Here is a 20961-nt window from a genome sequence, read left to right as displayed (position 1 = left end):
ATAGGATTTTTGTTACTGGGTTACTTAAAATCTATTAGACGCATTTCAATGAAATCGGATCCCTGCACCGACACTGGTTGAAAATATCCATATTTAATTTTAAAAATCCTACGAAAGCGCACCCCGGCGAGCAATTAGAACTTACATGTTGAAAATAAGGAATTGTAATTAATTTTAAAGATAAATCTATAATTTAAAAACTCATCACTGAACAAAAGCATAAACATTATTTTGTTATTGGCTATCATAAAAGGCAGATACATTGTTCTCGTTTCGCTTCAATTGCAAAGAATGAAGTATTGTTGGGAATTTAATAAAGAAAGGGGTTGTGGGAGATTGCTCCCGGATTAGAGATAAGACGGCTAAGCGTTGATGAAATCAGTGCGCGTTAAAATGAAAGAAAAGACAGTAAAAATATTACGGCTGCAATATTGGAGCTATTTATTTTTTATTAATTTAAAGCTGGGATAGAAAGGAGAGGATGGCAATTTTTAAATGGCTCAAGTTCTACTCAACAAAACTGACATGGGCAAAAATTCGTAGTAACTAATGTTATTGAATGTAATGAATATACTAGATATATTTATATATATGTAATGGTATAGACATAATTCATACATAAAACTATAAACATAAAGCATAAGCTACGGCGCATTCGGAACCCTAGCGCACCCTAGCACACAAAATGTGTGTGTTACACAATGAATATTATAATTAATAATTAAAACGAATGTTTTATGAAAACGTAACCCTTTTATTTAAGTACTAGAGAGAGAGAGAGTATAGAAAAGATCACCGAAAACAATAGAAGTTACATCATAGACAATAGCATGTTATAATTTTATTATCAGCGTGCCTGGTGTACATTTTTACCTAGTGGCGCTAGTTTGTATACAACTAAAAATATTTCTATATATGTATTATTTCGATATCAATGACTAACAAATATAATACTTTGCAATCATAAATGTAGTATCAAAAACATTCGTGCAAGTTATCTACAAAATGAGTTTCGCTGCTCACCTTCAAAAAGCTTAAATATTAGAGTAGGAATGTTGAAATCACGCCAGATAAACAGCGTCCTAGATTTTTCCAGAACGTTCTAGATGTACCTGTCTATAGTATCTATCCAGCCTAGCCGTCGCAGTCCGGAAATTGCTCCCGTGCCAATAAGACAACTGCATTACTGTCTGCAACCGCAGCGCCTTTGAAACGCTAGGTTTTATAGCGTTTTAGATGCAAGTATTTGAGATTAAAAATGTAGCACAATTCCATACAACGATATGGTGTTTCAATTATTTATTTTTCAAGAGATATTGATAATGTACATCATAATTATAACAGACATAAGTAAAAAATTGTTAAAAAAATATTTATTTTTACATTTTTTTACGAAAATGTTTTTAACTTTTGAACTACAACGTACATGCCTTTTGAACGACACCAATAATACTAAGCAAGGAAATACTAAGTAATATTTCTGTATATGATTTTCAATTTGAGAGCCCAACTTTTTGTTCAAATTCTTTTTTTTGTGTTTATACATTTTTATCTAAAACTGAAGATATATTTTTAATAATAAGGTTCTATTATTTAGTAACTAGGTAATTAAGTAGTATTATTTTCTTAAGACGAATGAAAATAGTATAAGAGAATGTAGACTAGAGTAAGTGTTATGGATTGCACGTGTCCTACATGGTTTGTCCAGTCACTTGGTGTTTCACGATCAAAATGGCATACACCGTTAATGTCGTTTTAATGCGACGGTGTAAATTTAATGGCTAATGATTTAATTTAAATGCTTAATGAGTACTTGCCACAAGTCGAGAACATAATTCTTTATCTTGGACCGCTAATTCTTACTAATAAAGTGGATTGTGGTCAAGCAAATTATGTTACCCGTTAATATTAGGTACCTACACGCAAGAACTGAAAATACTTTTTGTTACACTACCAATCTACTACCAATAATGAAATTATCAAAATTTGATGCCCTATTTATAAATAATAATAAGGATACATGACAAAGAATGTAACCATACTGAGACTCACTTTGAGTCTCACAGTGAGACTCGAGCTCAAATATGGAACCGATGTTTTATATGCTCTTTATCCATGCATTAGGAAGGCCTATTGGCCTTCCTGATGCATAATCTCAACAGCGTGATTTAAATGGCTGATGATAAATGAATGAAGGCAGTAAATAACATTGGATCTATGCCAGACAAGAGACACAGAACGGTTCCACACTAAATTAATAATGGAACAGGCTGCTCTTAAAAGTTGCGACGCGTCTTCAGTTTGTTATGTACTTAGCATTTAGAAGCCAAGTTTTTTGATACTCTTACCACAAAATATTGAACGCACGAAGTTTCATCAATCACTTATGTTGTAAAAAAATTTTTTTTTCGCTGGCTGTAACGTGCTTGCTATTCTTCAATAAAAATTCAATACAGATGGTGTATTCATTTATAGTATCAGCTCCATTCTCGTGAGCCTAAAAAGTATAATTATTCTTTACAAGATTTCATTAATATATGTACTCATTCACAGAAGGTTTTATATAAAGCTTGAATGTTCATATTAATCTATTCATACTATCATAGCGTGTGGTTCCCGCTCTAGAAGAGGATCACTACAAATCCTCCCGAGGATATCGTTCACGATGAGTAAGGAATATTAGCCTTTAACCTTAGGACTTTAACCTTGCCTTTAATAGTAAACGTATTCTCAAAGACAGCTGACGTCAGACAGGCGGCAGGTCAAAAAATCAGAGCTGAATCTAATTTTTCACTTTAGATGGCTTTGTGCGTCACATCAAAAATGCAACAGGAACACGCACGATGAAAGAGAGCGACATCCAATCATAAATATAATTATTTTTTACAATAATTATTTTTTACGACAAAAATCACTAATACATTTAATTAACGCGAGTCATTATGGTACAGTTACATGAACACAGTAAATAAAGATGAAAAAACGCCGCTGTCATATTGGTATTTTAAAAAGTGGTATCGTCATCACCATGACATGACCCTAACAAAATGAGACCCACCAATCATCAAAGAAATTGGCGCCATCATTGCCACAAAAAGTGGACAGAGGCGCGTATCACACGGAAATTTGGCGCCAACCGAAGTATTTTAAAAAGTTGTAGTGTCAAATAAGGCAGTGATATCATTCTGCGCGATGCCATTGACCAACACATTTCCCTACTTCCTACAGATGTATAAATAAGGTGAAGTCAACAATGTCCAATGTAGGACATAAAGCTTTGTCAGAAATAAGTAAGTATACGGTAAATGTATTGTAAATGTACGGTATATGTCGAAATTTTTTTTCGTAAGCTGTAAGTTTGTGAAAATATATAAATCGTTTATGAGGAGGAATAATTTCATTGTTGTTTTTGTTTTATGATAGGTAAGTACACTTTATTTAAGGCTAAATTTAGTCTCCAAATATTTTTTTCAAAACTTCGGTAAATATTATTTAATACATTTACAAATAATTCAGTATTTTTACCTGCAAATGAGTAAAATATTTGTGAACGTTATCAAGGGTTTTTATTAGTTTTGTAACGAGTCTCTGGAATTTGGTTTATAATAACATGAAAATCTAGATTGATGTTTATTTAGTCTAGAAAATCACAATAATAAAAAAAATAAATTAAATAACAATAATAAAAGTTAAGTTACTTATTTAATTTACTTGCACAAAACATTGACTACACGAAGTAGCAGCGCGTTCATAAGTTATCCAAAAAGCTCAAAAATTGCAGATTAAACAATAAGATGCTGTTAACTAGAGTTCACTGAATTAAATAAATATTATGTAACCTTATTTATAGACGAGTGGACTTTTATTACTAGTAGCTGGTTATGGGTGATGGCGAGCATACAGGGTATTTTTTTAAACACTGCACAAATTATGTGAACAAATCCGGATGATGAACTGAGTCGATATCCAAATAAACCGATGTCAAAAAATCATATAAATTTTTTGGTCTCCCATACAAATTGGCTGATCAGCTGTGTGTATGGAAAGTCGAAATTTTTCGTTCTAATTTCAATTTTTTTTATTTCTTTTGGTTAATTTTTTTTTATTCAATGTATGTACTGGGCATATTGTGATAATTTGTGTTTTTTTTTTTAATCTAGTCTTACGGTTAAATTACGTTTAAACGGAGTAAATGCGACAGAGCGATAAGTAATTATGTTTTTTTCCGCGAAATAAGTTGGAATTGCCGCGTCTATAGTTCGTCGACCTTTGTTTACATAAACACAAAATAACGAAAGTGTAGAAGCCTAGAAGTTTATATTCATTTTTTTCATAATTTACTAACTGCACCCGTGTGTTTTTGAATGAAATCCATTTTGTTCCTACCAAGTAAGTACAAAAAAAATCATACGAAATATGAGTAGTCGTGTTAGCAAATTTGCATACCTATTTAAAATATTCTGAGAAGTAAATTGATTTCTCGTTATTTATATTACTAGAATGCATTATGTAAAGCAAATAAACATAAATTTTAAATTCCCCATTGTAACTATTTGTAGATAGCGCTATTTCTATAATTTTATTTTTTTAAGCTAACGGCATATCAGTTCACTTTCAATGACTTCCATTGATACGTGTGACATTGACATTGAAAGTTTTATAGCCTCCAAAAATGTACAGATTTAAGATGAGATAAACGGAAGAGATCTTTTTTTTTTCACAAAATATCATAACTTACTAAAATAACAAAAAACTTATATACAACAGTACGTCTGTTGTATATAAGTTTTTTTGTTAAAAAAAAAAAAAAAAATAACACGTTTTTATTTTTTCTTCCTTTCCCTGGGTCAGCATAGTAAAAGACGACGAATTTAAAGATTGCCTACAGCAAAAACTGCTTCGAAATTTATAGAAAAGACAATTTTTTTTATTTAAATCAACTTTGACGTCTTTGTTAGCGGTACGACGCGGTAGCGGTACTACGCTTTTTTATTACAAATAAAAAAAAATGTAGGCCTGTTAAAAAGCCAGTAGCCATGTAGCCAGTTAAAAAGTTTTTTTAAGTTTTTTACTTATATGAAACGTGAGAGCAAATTCCATATTACACGTACATTTCTTTTTTTAAATAACATTATATTTATGTTTTTGTTTGAATACCAATTAAATGTTATTGCTTTATTATAGAAGTTAGATTGCCACAAAAAAGGGAAAAACAATGTTAGTGAAATTCTGTCATTTATATTGTTATTTTAAAGTAAGTTTTTTCTTATGAATGATTTTATTGAGTAGGACATTAGTTCTAGATCTAGTACTATATGTTGCCAGGGGCTTCGCTCCCGTGGGAATTTGTAGATAAAATATAGCCTATAGCAATCTTGGATAATGTACCTTTCTAATGGTGGAAGAATTTGTAAAATCGGTTCGGTAGTTTCGGATATTACCCGCTTCTAACATACAAACTCACCAACGCTTAACTCTTGTTTCCAAAATTGTAATTTAAGTAGGTACCTACATTATGGCTAACTCCAACGAAAAATTACAATTGAACAATTCACGTTCTAATTTTAAAGGAATGTTACCTACCCATTTATTTTTCTACGTCTTTCATGAAATAATTTACCCTAGATAAAGGTTAATCTATATATATAATATATTTCATATAAAGGATTATCTAGACAGATATCTTATCCTAGAATATGATATGTAACTGTAGTTAGGTATTCGCAAATTCAGGTGAATATGAAATATATAAGCAGGAATAAAAACAATATTTTGAACGGAACTGTTCATTATCTCTCTGTCGAAGTTGCGAAGTTACTCCAAGTTGAACTTAGATAAAACTAAGTTTGAGCTTTGAAACCCCGAAGAAATATGCACTGTAGTATCATGGTTTTTAGTTTTATTTTTGTTTGTAACAACGTTGAGCACAAGTTATGATTAGGTGCAAGAATATCACATAATTTGCCCCGAGGCAACCCTTCTTTAACTTGCGTATTTATACAGTACTAACTGCGCCCGGGACTTTGCTACCGTAGGAATTTCGCGATAAAAAGTACACTATGTGTTATTCCAGGTCACAATCTACCCGTGTACCAACGGGTAGATAATGACCTGGAATAACACATAGTGTACTTTTTTCCTGAAATAATAACAAACATACACACTTAAGTATACACATGCATCTTCACAAACTTCCGCATTTATAATATTAGTTATTTACACAGGACTAGAAAGTAGATATCATGAAAAACATTATACGTTCAACAAGTTTCAATTTTCTTCACTTATATTATATTTATATCAGACAGAATTATGTTACCATTTAAGAAAAATGTTGCCATTAGTAAAATTCAGTCAAAGTAAAATGAACTGCCGGAGATAGTATTACAACTTCTTAGTATCTGTTATTATTACTAATTATCTAACAGCCAGCCATGTGGAAAGGTTTTGGTCTACTTCTCCGTTACATCATCTCGAGTCAATGTCATTACTCGCGTCTGTCTCGTCGATCATATGGCGCTAAGATCATAAACCGCGCACACTATTGACAAAAATATTTTTGCCGTAAGTTTATTGATTGAAAGATTAAAAGATTGTTCAGATTAAACTAAGATTGTTTTTTTTTTAATTCATTAGTTTGGTTTGCCTAACAATAGTCACAACAATACATTCAAGTACAAAACATATTACACTGATGTCTCTTGTACAGTATATTATAGACAACAGCCTTTTTGTTTTAATAAGTGTTTCAGCTCAGATTTCCAAGGTGATGTGGAAAACTGCCATGTAGGTTTCAAAATGTGTTCAATTTAATTAGAATTAAATTTTACAGTTCAGGCTAAATATATTGACATTTAACTTGACAGTATATAAAGTGAATTACAAAATGCATCGTTGTTGAACAAACTTAAAAATGAATTATGAAAATTATTTGTAAGCATATTGCAAAAACGATTGCCGCTCAAAATTAAATCATATACATAATAGGTATGTATATAATAGGTAAAAAAAAAATTAAACAACTATGTTGACAAAAATATAAAATGTGCGTACCAACTGCAAACCTATCATGACATGAAGAATCTAACGGTTGCATGATTGTTACCGATCGCCAGAGCGTGCGATTGCGGTAACGCTATACAAGTGTCAAGTTTGTTTGTCTCAGTAATTACCGGTTATTACCGGTTATCATCGGTTAATAATAGACTGTTTACTGTTATCTTTTGTGAGACCCGATACGGCTTACCCTGCTTTGTAACGCGAGAGTTTTTCTCAGCATTTCTTAGTGCTATACCTTGTTTACGAGACAATGCTATTTACATTATTACTGGATAAGTTTGCTGTCATTAATTTGTGTAGCTTTATGCTTCGCTGTATGGCGTAACATATTTTCTATTGTTTCAGTCTCATATTTCTCTGCAAAACTCTTAGCTACTCCGTCTGGTAGTAATAGTACATTAATTCTTTACAATTTCTAATTGTTTCAAATTTGGATAAAATGAGTAAATTGGGAGAATGGCATTAAACATCATCAGAAAAAATAAATTTGAATGGAAAAATAAAAGAGATTTTCTAGAAAGATACGAGAAGAAGATATTTTGAAGGTCGAATGGGCAGTGTAAATAAGGTTCAATTGGAATTTTTGCTTTTGGATCTAATCTTGAGGGTCCCATAGACACACTGTACTAACAGACTATTGTTTGCATATGGAATGAATAGAATGCTATTCCATTTGTGTTAGTTGTAGTGAAAGCAATACATCACATGTACATCGATATGTAGACAATTACTACAGACAATTAATGGAGGGGTGTTAAATAATGATATCGTAACTTGGCATCTAGATATTGCTAGAAGCTGCTATAGATTAATCAGAGGGTTTTGTATATTATGAAATATGTAACTTGATAACATATTTAGAGCATTATTATATATATAATGCTAGTAGTTTGTAGCTTTAGTAAACATAATTTAATTTAGAATATGACGGAATTCAGAAATTAGGTCTTCACAGGCACTTTCTCAAAGTGCCTGTGAAGACCTAATTTCTGAATAAATGATTTGATTTTGATTTGTCCATTCATTTATTTACTACAAGACGAAATGTATAAATTGATTCTAATATTGAAGTTATAGCTAATTAGTATTGATAAACAAAACCCATGTCTAAATATATTATACAAGAACACACTATTTATTTACAGTAAAATTATCAGGTTTCTAAAATAAAACTCGATCTTGATTTCATTCTGCAATTTTGTTATACAAATATTGCTTGAAGTAACCCATTTTTGTATCAGAACTTTAAAAGCAAAATATTCTCTGAATACTAAACAGCAAAAATAAAAGTTTTTAGCACAGTTCTGCTCCGGCTTCGATAATCTAGATCGGTTCTAGTATCCTAAGATATTTAGAAATGTAAATGACTATACATTTCTTTGCCGTCTCTTGTAATGTTCTGAGCCTACCTGACGTATTTTGATTTTGATATCAGTAAGTGACGTATATCATCATAAACTGAACAAAGAATTTTGAATTTGAATTTTACCTATAATATAAAAAGGAATATAGCAAAGGTCTTCTGGCATGATATTGATAATAGTTATATTATAATAATTAAATAATATCATTTCAAAATTTAACATGAAACAGTACCTATAAAATATATTCTGAATAAATGATTTCATTTTGACTAAAAACCTTATCCATAAAGGTAATCTAAACCATTTTGAAATTGCTGTGTGGAGAAAATAAAAATATGAAGAATCGATACAGAATAAAAGAACAAAATATCTACTCAGTTCAATGAACTCACGAAACTAAACTAACATATTTAAACAGGTTAAACAATGTTGGACAGTTGTTCTCAAACACCAATTCATACAGCTTCCTAGCCCAGAAATGTCAAGTTTGTGTACACTAGACAGTCAGCTTGTACTACTAATCAATAGTGAAGTTCCTAACAGAGTTGTGACATAGATGATAAATAATAGGAAAGATGCAGGTTCTAATGTCGAAACAGGACTTAGTGAGCTTTATTGAGTGAGTGGTTGTTTATTGTTTTTTCAGATATAATGTCATTGCTTCTAAATTGAATAAAAGACCTTCTCTAAATGAATCTTCATGTTATATTGAAGGCTAAGAGTGGCTAGTACTAGTCAACTTTGCCGTTAACATTAACGTGTCTTTTCAATAAAAATTTCGATGCAACACACACTAAATTGATCTTTTGTATTAAAATTAGCATCAAATTTGGTTAAAAAAATATCAATTACCCAAGCTCACTTTTTATGATTAAAAAGCGCCTCGCACCCTTAGGTAATTGATACTTTTATTATAAAAAAACGTTCCACTCTTATGATAGATATGACCACTGGACTCATTTCCACGATCATAGTCGTCTTTTGTTTTCCTCACTGCTGCAATTTAATCCACAAGCAAACTTTCTGCGGGTTTGTGTGGAATGAGAACTTTGTATTATACACCGTTACGTACCCACGCCTCGGGGAACCGCTCAAAGAAAGTATAAACAAAACATTAATTTACACCTTCTGTGGGATTGACGGTTTAATTTGCACTTCGCTTCGATAGTGCCTTCAATTTACCAAAGGCGCGGTTTGGAACTACTTATTTATTATTTTCTCCGCATCAATCCCTCCCGCCTTTACCTATAGTAAGTTATGTTTCAAACCGTTTTCCACCAGCATATACTTTGTCTAAAAACATCATCATTCTCTCATCTCTGCATGTTATCGCTTGCGTTCGGTATTGTGAAGCCGCGAAGCCCGGGGTCGGTAAAAAAAAATTAAAATTTTAAATCTTAAATTTAATTTAATATTCGGCTGTAATTTTACAACCGGCCGCCGGCCTGATGTCAACCTTTCTTGACAATGCTATTGTTGCTAGGCTTAGTCTTATTCGCCTCGTTCGACATCCACGAGAGGATATGGATTGGTCTTATTCTAGGGCGGAATCACACGCCTCCATCTAAAAATATCATCAATTTTTTGCACAAACTATTTGCGACTTAGGTTTATAACAAAGTTTACATAAATAACAAAAGCCCACAGAGCAAAGGTGAATATCTTATAATCATGTCAACTAAAGCAATAAATGTATTCTATACCATAATCTGTAAAAATGTTTTTCTGGAACGCGTAATTGTAACGGTCCATTTTAAGGTGTCGACTTGATATATTACCGGCCACCGTTCATTCTATTTCTTGCAACAGTGTCGTTATGGTCAATGCGATCTGCTGCGTTATTTACTGCCTTACATAACTCATAAATCACATCGAAGTTGACTGACCTCCATATACATCTCGGTTGGCATCAGGTGTCCCAGATTTTGTCGGCAAACCACTTGTCAAACACAACGGAACCGCGCATTTCGCATTAAGAGGTCAAAGAAATGAATCTTGAAGCTTTCGAACCGAACAATATTGTACAACTCTTTATTTGTGCCAGAGTTATAGTTGTATCGGTAACAAAGCCAGAGTTATAAACTGAACAAAAAGCATCGATCGAGCCCATGAGTACGATAAGAAACTAGTAGTTCTAGTTGATGCGACAATGACCGTGGCTCCACTAGTTCAACTGGTTTATTTCGCTTAACAGTTTTCTTTTTGTTTACAGTTGGATACGATTTTAGTTACACACCTAATATTTTGCATATTTTCAATTTTACGATGATATAAATTGGAGATAGTTAAGGCAGTTTAAATAAATTGGTCATTTACGATAAATTGGATGGAAATTAATACAATTTATTGGAAAATGTAGGTACATCATTCACCATAATAATATTGGCAATACTATGCTTTTGCAGAAACCAAATATTTACTCAATACGAACATCAGATCATGCTAAATACATATAATTTCAAAAGTTACAATTACCTAATAATATTTACATGCCACACTCCTGGCGGAACATGTAAGGTTATACAATTATCTATTTATGTTTAACATATTTATGTAATGTTTCAGTGAATAAACACTTCATTCATACAATTCAATTATCACATCGTCTGCTCTTCCATGAAAATGCCAGTCTTTATAACTAGTATTTTTTTAATGATGCATAGCTAACATTTCTTCTATTTCCAGTTCCAGGTGTACTAGGAGTGCATGGGAGGGCAGGATGCGTGCCCCGTTGTGTGTGTTACTCGTCGCCGCCTGCGTACTGGCCAATCAGACTAATGGAAATGAAGAAAGGTAAGCCAAACCTATGTCGTAAAAGCATTATTATTTTTTCCTATGCCTGGAATCAATGAAAAATCGCTTCGGATTCAAATATTGATGTCTGTCTTTTGTTGATAGCACCAATCATTTCAGTTTTCTGTCTCGAGAAGGATACAATTATATTTAATTAATTATATTTGACGACCCGATCTTTAAATGATCCCGGAAAATGATCTTTTTCTGATTGATCCGGGTCTTGGATATTTATCTATTATGTATTTGATATAAAATATAGTATCGTTGAGTTAGTATCCCATAACACAAGTCTCGAACTTACTTTGGGGCTAGCTCAATCTTTGTGATTTGTCCAAATATATTTATTTATTTATAATGTTATAGTTACATGGAAAGTCAATATTTTTAATTTCATGTTTCAGGGGTACCAAATTGCCATATGTCGCGGACGCCGTCGGAAACGAGTTACCGAGACCATCAAGCCTGCCAGCTACCGTTGGAAGTCCAGTGAACTTACTCACACCAGACCGATACGAATTCTATACCTTTGATGAATCTGGCGAACTCGTTAAGAGACTCATGACTTTGGAAGAAATCCAAGCCATAGTCGCAGCAGGTGAAGAAGCAGAAGGCTTGGTTACTTTCGCCAATGAAAACCAGCCGACTATTGCCTTTAACTTCAGTCAACCACCTTACACTAAAGTTCACAATGTCGTTACTAATGTTCAAAATGTACTCAAAGCACAAATGGAAGCACACAAAAATAAACCACATTTTCAACCTACACTTGATACACCAGATGTTTCAGACTCATGGAGTTTAATATTGCCATCAATATTTGGTAACACAGGTGTTGATATTGGTCCAGACAAAATACAAAATACAGGTACATTTACTACACCAGAAACTGAAACAATTGTATTAGATCACACAAATAATGTGGACGAAAGTTATTTGAGCAAGGAAGCAAATAATAATATTATTACAAGTAGTACAGTAACAGAAGAAGAGTTAAAGTCTGTTCCAATAACAGAAAAAATAAATAAAATAGAAGCAGCCACAATTATAACAACTACTACTACTATCACACCTAAACCGATTACTCAAAGATCTACAACTACCAGTACAACAACAACAACGAGAAGACCAATGACTACTAAAAAGCTGACAACATTTACAAGGCCAATAACTACTTCTTCTACAACAACAAAAACACCACCAGTGCGGGTAACATCATCTACTACTAAAGCGCCAAGCACAACAAGAGCATCTACCATAACAAGTACTCCTAGAGTATCAAGTACCACAAGAGTGCAAACTACGACAAATATACCAAGCGGAATAAGATCAAAACCAACCACAATCATAACTTCTACTAAGAAACTAGCTACAACAACTAAGAATAAGCCGACTTTAACCACTGCTCTTCCTAAAACTACATCTACTACATTAAAAACAACAACTACGACTACTGCTACACCGATTACTACTACTTTATCTTCAAAACCGACATCTAAGACTGTTAAACCAATTACGACACAAAAAATAACGGAAGATATTGTTAAATCAAATCAAGTGCATTCTGAACCGTCAACAACTGAACCAAGTCTAATACAATATGAGAAAATTAGTACATTTCTCCCTGTATCTACTTTAGGATATGTAACAGAAAAAAGTACATCTCGTTATACAACACCAGTGGAAACAACTGATAGCACTACTAAAGTCTCATTAGTATCTACAGATTATCCAACATCTATAACTGAGACGAAATTGCTACCTCATTTTATTTATTCAACACCACCTACCAGTAACTTCATCTTTATTTTACCTTCTACACAAAAGCCAAATGATGAAATTGACAGAGAAAAATCAAATTCAACCACAATAACTACCCAATCCGTATCGCCATCAACAACAATTTCTTCCACAGAATTTTTATCGAGTGAAAAGGTTTCTATGCAGCAATATGTAACTGAAAAAACAAATGCAGAAGACGTTGAAAACGAACCCATCATTCCATTATTTGACGTGGCTCAAAGTATTAGCCAAATTGCATCAGATCTCGGAAACCACTATCGACCTATTCCTACTTCGAGTAATTTACTGGATATCACAAAAACTAATAGTATTGGTTTAGAAAGCAAAGAAAATTTTGAAATTGATATTCCTGGTGATTCGTCTAATAATACTAATGAACAGCCTTTAAATAATGCAACTAATAATAATGACCTCAATTTTATTAAAATTTCAACTTTAGATCCTCATACATCCAACATGAAGAACGACACAGAAGAAATAATAATAAAAGATGCAAATTTCAACAAGAATATTACAAATCAATTTGAATCAACCACATCAACAGTTTCTGAAAAAAATTCGACTGATCCATTTTTATCAGAATCCATGAGTGATATAATGTCCCAAGTTGTGGATAATAGTCCTCAAACAATTGAAACTTCAGAAAGAACTTCTACAGAAAATATTAAAATAATAACCAAGTCTGAAACTAGTACAGATGTACCAAATATTTCTTCTACAAGTAGTGTAATATTGAAATCTGAAAAAGAGAATCATTTATCAGATAATAAGTCTGACATTTCAATTACTCAAGAAATCGATAAACCAAATAAAGATATCGAAAATAAAACTATAGTTACTACCAGGCTTCAAGATACCAATATTTTGCAAGACAAAAATATATCCAGGAAGCAAGAAAATGCTCAAATTTCAGCGATAAATGAAAAAAATGTCTCTTCTTTGCTCATACCCGCAATTTTGAGTTTAGAAAAAGTTAGCAATTTCAATAAGACACAAAATGATAATATATCTATAATAGAAAATAAGATTAACGAAAATGTAGTCAATAACTACACACAAACAACTGAATCACCATCAAAAGCAAATTTTATTACCCATTCTTCTACAACTGCAGATAAAATTGAAACTACTACACATGTTACTAATGCACCTATTCGAAACAAGTTTGATACGGCCGATACCATCAATAAACTGAACAAGGAGAAGATAAAATTACCTGAATTTCAACCTAAAATAGATGATTTTAAAAAGAAAATTCAAAAAGTTAATATTGATGATAAAGAATTTGCTGCAGAGCGTAATAATTCGTGGAAACTCATTTCAACGGTTATTCCTCCTAAAACCAATGATATTCCAAAAGATAAAATTAAAGAGAATTCTGCGGATAATAGTGGTAATAAAGATATAGTACTAGAACTTTCAAAGGAAAATCAAGGACTTGAAGTTACTTCTAAAGATTTGGGAGAAGATATTGCACAGTTTATAGAATTATGTAACGAATTAGCGTTCAGATATTGGAATGTGATCATTGAAAATATAGATAAGAGAAGAAGTTTTGTTCTATCGCCATATTCTATAACATCAATGTTAGCCATGATATTTATGGGAGCGAGAGGTGCTACATCAGGAGAAATGAATGAAGTATTGAAACTTGATGACATGGTGACTTTTAATCCTCATTTCACATTAAAAAATATATCAGATTCTATTTTAACTTCTCAAGAAACAGGTATTAGCGTATCTGCCTTCATAAGAGAACTTTACATTGATAAAAATAAGGGGAAAGTTTTGAGTTTTTATAAAAACCGAGCACAACAATTTTATAATGGACACGTTGATGAGATTGATTTCAATTTGATTGGAGATAAGATAAGAAGACGGACAAACTTGCTTGTGAAAAGATACACTTTTGGAAAAATGTCTGAATATATAAAATCAAGCACAATAAATATGGAACCTCCATTGGCAGCGTTTTCTGCAAATATTTTTGAGGTAATATATATTGTTTATTTTTTAGAAAGGTTAAAATTGGTCAATTAATAATTAAAATATTATTATTATCTGTACGAGTAGTTCGTTATTAGGTTGGACACACAATTTATAGATTGAAATATTATTATAAAATCCCACATTAAGTTTTTAATATTATTACCATTTTCATCACATGTAAAATAAATAAATAAATTACAATAAAAAAATAACAATATTTATTGATATCTTTATCTTTCTCATTTCAGACGGATTGTTCAGGATCGTCGGTTGAAGGCAGAGACGGAGAAATGTATTTCGTTGTATCACCAAATGTTCGGCAAAGGCGATTGGTGCCCGTGCCAGCTGTAGTGTACAGAAACAATTTCCTGGCTGGATACGACCCGATCCTCGACGCTACTGCTGCCGCATTAGGGAACACCAACTCCATCGTCAGCACATTATTCCTCATGCCAGGTCAACAAGGCAACGTCGTTCATTCTGCGGATCTAGAGGCTCTAGAGAAACGAATATTAAATGCTAATCCATCTGCACCTGCTTGGAATCGTTTACTGCGCACACTACTTCCTCGAATGGGCTTAGAACTTCAGATTCCAAGATTTTCTCACAAATCCGTATTCAACGTTTCGTCCACATTACGAGCAATGGGATTGAAAGATTTATTCGATCAAGAGCATGCTGATTTGGGTGGACTTATTGGGCCGTCTAAAGATCTTTACTTGTCGGACATGATTCAGTCTACCACATTTGTAACTTGTGGGGAAGGTATGGTAGCGGAGCAGCACCACGTGGAGGAATATCCTGAGAGCTTGGAACCAGCAGCGAGACGGCGATCGTCACGATGGGCCCATGATTGGGACGAGCCCAGGGATTACCAGAGGGCGTTCCACGATCCCCACGATGTCGGAGACGCCATGCATTTGCCTTTACATCTAAGGCCTCGGCAAGCTCGATTACCATCCAGAAATGCCCAACCGGCTCGATTAAAATTCGACCGACCGTTCCTATACTTTGTGAGGCACAATCCCTCCGGCATGATCCTGTATGTCGGACGGTACAATCCACGACTATTGCCTTGAATTATCGTAAAAAGACTGTTAATTTAGTGTAATTAATTCCTAAAAGGAAAGTGATAAGGAATATACTGGCGCGTGTGATATAGATGAATGTGTTGATCAATGAGCGTTTACGTGACAGTATTAATTTTAAGAATATCGGTACAGTTACATTCGGTAAAAAGAGTGCCGAATGTGCCACGTAACCATATCTTAATTTCATATCAAAATGTGTGTGTACAAAATGATATAAATCATCATTGAATGTCTGCGTAGGTAATAAGATAGTTCGTAGGTAGTTTGTTTGGGAAACATTGTCGTCTTCTCCACTATAGAATCTTAGAATAAATTGATGTTTTCTGTAAAACAAATATTTTTTCATTTCCTGAAATAATATTCTCGACACTCATCAAAAAATTCCTTCTGTTTTAGACATATTTCAGTGTTCCTCACTACCGGACAGTCCTGAAATCATAATTATGTAGGGTTATCATAGAAATAAAAATAAAATATTTAAAAATAATAAAAATAATTAATATTTATATATAATAATAAATATTTTTCTGTACTAACAGCAGAAATTTGTACTAGAAAATCCCATTTCTTTTTAAATCAAAAAAAATATTTACTTATACTCAGATATTTAGCTTTATCTGTATTATTAGTTCTAACTTTATATCTAACTTCATCAATCTGAGTCTACAGGAAATACCCCGCATTTTTCCACTGAAATAGCAAAATTTGGCACATATAAATAAGTTTTTTTTTCTTGCTAACATTATTATCATCTTTAGCGTTTTTCTCTTTATCTGTACTATTATTAATTTTACTTTCTTCCCAATTCTCATCATTCTAGGTCAATGGGAAGTACCAGTAGTAGTAGTTTCGATTTTATAGTGAAATCACAAAATTTGCGCTATAAATTACATACTTTCGGATTTATTTCTTTACCTGCATTTTTAGGTCTACTTTTTTATCAAATTTGATCTATATTAACGAAATCTGAACTTTTGTTCATTCATTTGCTATACGTATTCTAAATAAATACATACCACCTCAATAGAGCGTCTTATACAAAAATGAAGTTTTGTCATTTGGCATAACTCCAATGGAAAATATGGCTCCGTTATTTCTTTACATACAGCTTTCACTCTGGCCATAACTTCAGCAAAGTCGGGATTGAGTTCCACCCACCTGTCCAAATGGGCATAATATTTCTCATCGTCAAAGTCACCCTCTTTGGTGACAAATTTGTACTGTGTCACTATGCATGTCCAAGATTCGCACTGAAAAATTAAGGTAAGCGGCTGTTGAGTGTCTCTTAATGATAAGGAAAGTTTTATTTTAACTTTTTAAATTTATTTCAAAAGTTAAAATAAATTTAAATTATTAAATTAGACTAATCTATCTGGCTCTCAATTATACTAGCGGTCCGTCCCGGCTTCACTCGGGTAAAACAATAACAAATTATAATATATATACCTAAACTTTCCTTAGGAATCGAAACGAAAACCTTTCGAACCGCATCAAAATCCGTTGCGTAGTTTTAAAGATCTAAGCATACATAGGAAGTGGCGCACAGATAGCGAGAAGCGACTTATTTTATACTATATATATAGTGAAGAATATTAATCATAAATCTAAATTATCATCATCAGAAAATTTTAGATTTATCCTGTATAAATTGATCTCAAGGAAACGAGATAAAACCGATGAAATTTCGGTATTCCGTTGTAGATCAGTGCATATGATAGATATTACTTACCCCTTCAATCAAATGTCTTCTCCGATAAGTGATATTATTCTTTACATCGTTGTTTATGACCGAGAAGTGCCCACCACACTTCTGGGCCACGTCGCGAGCGAAGAACGGTGGTAATAGGCAGCATTGCTCATTCTAGAATAGAAGAATTATAATTCTTTGAATGGAAAAATAAAGAAGACCAAAGAAAATATGGATATAATGCGTTGGACGTCATAAGGTTATTAATTCTGTGGTTGGTGCGTGGCAAGAACTGTAATGCTTTTTCTTGTTAAGTGTATGTTTTAGATTTTTTTATTAAGCCATATGCCTGGAGTCTTGCCCAGCGTGTCATGGGACACATAGGCCACTTTCAGCGTCTTCCATTACAATCTGTCGTTTGCCTTTTTTCTTCATAGTAGCCCTGGTGTGGTCCTCTTCTGTTTTAGATTTTACATGCTTGTGACACAATCTTTTACTTGTACAATCTATCGCTATCTAGTCGCATACACACTAATCATTAATAGTCAACCACTTTTCCTTCACCGGAAACATGTCTATAAAAATATTACTTAATAATAAAAATATTAATTGTCTATAATTTTGTGATAATGACTATTAGAAATTGATACAAAATTTAAGTATATAGTTTTATTAATAATTACATTGGGATCAAAGCTGTACATTGTATAAATATTTTATCTAGTTTACATACATTTGTTTACAATTCGTCTCTGACTTTATCGTTTATTTCAGGTATTCGGGCAATACCTTCCGTATGAATGTAACTGTACTTACCAGCATGTTGATATTACCGTGGCATCTATCAGGTTTACGAGGTTCATCATCCACCACTACAGGAACATCCGTGTTGATCTGGATAATAACATATTATTATTAGTAATACGCATCGTCATTTCATATATTTTACTAGCGATCTGCGTGCTGTCTTGCTGATTTGTATGTATAAATCTTGATAATAAATTGTCTAAATATTAGTGAACTGCATCAAAATCTATCGTGTGTCGTGTTAAAAAAAGAAAGCTTAGAAACACACAGACATATGCGGCGGGATACACTATTGTGACTATGTAATGTAGTGGTATGCCTATAAATAAATTTTGTATAATTTTTCCAAAACTCCTTCCTTTAATATTAAACTCACTTGCCAAAGTAGTTTCTAGAAAATGTCTGCGTTGATAACCCAATCAACTTATGCTGACTAGCACTACATTTTAAAAAGTAAATAAACAAAATATATATCCAATATTTTTTTATATATAAATCAGCCAATTATTTTCTGCCTCGCACATCTCTAAAACTACTGAATAGTCAAATTGTATATATAGATGACTACATTTTTCTGATATAAAATTGTAAATATTTGTTTTTATATTTATTTGTTATATAATCAAACTAGCGACCCATTCCATCTTCGTCTCGGACAAAACTATAATAAATGATACACCTAAACCTTCCTCCAGAATCATGCTATGTGTTAAGAGAATCCGCATCAAAATCCGTTGCGTAGTTTAAGAGATCTATACATAGGGATAGTGGGAAGCGATTTTGTTTTATACTATGTAATGAAATGATAATGATTGACAACTTTTACAATTAAAGTTACTTACGTAAGATACTGCCGAAACTAACAGAAAGAAACGTAACCACACATTCATTTTTGGATTGAAATTAAAGTTTAACAAAAACCACAAAACAAAATGGGTTTTGCACGTTTTCAAAGACTAAATTATAATTGCGAAAAGTGTACCTATTTAAGCGGTATGTTACTTAGTATGATTTAAGTTCAGCTACAAAGATTTATGCAACATATTCACTTATTATGGTTTCTTTATCCGTGTTTATAAAATATTAGGAAGCAAACATCGTCTCATATTAGCATAGTTTTGAGATAATGTACCCACGTCTACCTAACGTTCAATAATTACACGCAAAAAATAAAATGCATTAAGTTTTTTCAAAAATCATGCTGAAATTAGACCAAACGGTAAAGTGGTGTGATCGACCCTGGTGTTGTAGGCGTCCATAGGCTGTTGTAACCACTTCAGGTCAGGTACGTATGCCTGTTTGCTTGCTCAGAAGTATATAATAATAAATAAATAAATATATTAGGACAAATCACACAGATTGAGCTAGCCCCAAAGTAAGTTCGAGACTTGTGTTATGGGATACTAACTCAACGATACTATATTTTATAACAAATACATATATAGATAAACATCCAAGACCCGGGCCAATCAGAAAAAGATCATTTTCCATCATGACCCGACCGGGGATCGAACCCGGGACCTCTCGGTTCAGTGGCAAGAACTTTACCACTGCGCCACCGAGGTCGTCTCGTATAAAAACACGATATGAACTGTGGTGTTTGCTCACCAGCAATTGGCTATCCCGTTTGCCTACTAGAAAGTAGGCAAACGAATAACGTTTAACATAGGCAGTAATCTATGATAACACAATATTTTTGCTGAACAATCTTTCTGCCTAAACTTAGTTTTTGCTGATTGGATTCATAGGTCGTGGTTTGCATAATCCATTGTTAATTAATTCTCTGGACAATGACACCAGTAATGCAATTCAATGACTGTAATGAGGAAACTGCTGTAATCAATTAGATAATACAATGTTGAATGACATTGAATGATCTATAGCTGCGCCCCGGGAATCTATTCATGCGGGAATTTTGGAATAAAAAGTACATAAGTACGAACATTGATTGAATACCTTAAAGTGTCCCGAAAATTTATTCGCAGCCAATTAATTTTAGATAATATTCCTATAGTTATATAATATTCCTCCGTCTACGGTAACATATGTTTCAATTCCAAAGTTCATCAAATCAGCACAGTTTAGCCATGAAAGCGTGACAGACAGTATAAATGTAAAAACAGCCTTTTAGTAGTATGGAAGTATGGATTTGTCAGTCGCGATTCGAGCGCTGCCGGTGTATGCATTTTGATATACATATTTTTTACGGTCGAACCTCGAAGAGCTGACAATACCCACCCAGATTTATTGTAATTGTGTTAATCTAATATTTTTTAAATCCATCTAATTAAATATCGTTTTAATAAGTAACATTAATCCATCCAATCATTCTCTGATGGCACTGACATGACTAAAAACGCAGGTATGA

At 32.8% G+C, this 20961-nt stretch overlaps 3 protein-coding genes across 4 annotated transcripts in view; 2 read left to right on the top strand and 1 right to left on the bottom strand.

Moving 5' to 3' along the window:
* Positions 1-16434, top strand: part of LOC128671668 (uncharacterized protein) — a 44956-nt gene extending 28522 nt beyond the window's left edge. The window contains exons 2-4 of the mRNA XM_053748342.2: positions 11109-11216; positions 11621-15011; positions 15257-16434. Coding sequence (XP_053604317.1) covers positions 11143-11216; positions 11621-15011; positions 15257-16087 — 4296 coding nt within the window. The 5' untranslated portion in view covers positions 11109-11142 and the 3' untranslated portion in view covers positions 16088-16434. The remainder of the gene's footprint in view (positions 1-11108; positions 11217-11620; positions 15012-15256) is intronic.
* LOC128671670 (uncharacterized) lies at positions 16388-19604 on the bottom strand. 2 transcript variants are annotated; one of them, XM_053748345.1, is made up of 5 exons: positions 19436-19604; positions 18603-18680; positions 17829-17960; positions 17116-17349; positions 16388-16528 (listed from the first exon to the last, which is right to left on the bottom strand). In XM_053748345.1, the coding sequence occupies exons 1-5, from the start codon at positions 19481-19483 to the stop codon at positions 16442-16444; spliced, it is 579 nt and encodes a 192-aa protein (XP_053604320.1). In that variant the 5' UTR covers positions 19484-19604; the 3' UTR covers positions 16388-16441. The 2 variants fall into 2 exon arrangements, with proteins under 2 accessions (XP_053604320.1, XP_053604321.1); XM_053748346.1 differs by having other exon boundaries at positions 16430-16528; positions 17258-17349.
* A 144-nt stretch (positions 19605-19748) lies between these two features.
* Dh31 (Diuretic hormone 31) overlaps positions 19749-20961 on the top strand; it is a 78322-nt gene continuing 77109 nt past the window's right edge. The window contains exon 1 of the mRNA XM_053748350.1: positions 19749-19878. The gene's annotated coding sequence lies outside the window, so the exon portion shown is untranslated. The remainder of the gene's footprint in view (positions 19879-20961) is intronic.

This window comes from Plodia interpunctella, chromosome 8 (genome assembly GCF_027563975.2).
Source record: "Plodia interpunctella isolate USDA-ARS_2022_Savannah chromosome 8, ilPloInte3.2, whole genome shotgun sequence".
Lineage (NCBI taxonomy): Eukaryota > Metazoa > Arthropoda > Insecta > Lepidoptera > Pyralidae > Plodia > Plodia interpunctella.
Note: the sequence above shows the minus strand (reverse complement) of the source record. Positions and strands in the feature narration are given on the sequence as shown.

Excerpts from the sequence above, each read along its gene's own strand:
- LOC128671670 (XM_053748345.1), bottom strand. The coding sequence starts at position 19,483 with ATGAATGTGTGGTTACGTTTCTTTCTGTTAGTTTCGGCAGTATCTTAC. Across the intron at positions 18,681-19,435 it reads TAGTTTCGGCAGTATCTTAC|ATCAACACGGATGTTCCTGT; the intron begins GTAAGTAACTTT and ends GTTATTATCCAG. Across the intron at positions 17,350-17,828 it reads GAAGACATTTGATTGAAGGG|TGCGAATCTTGGACATGCAT; the intron begins GTAAGTAATATC and ends TTAATTTTTCAG.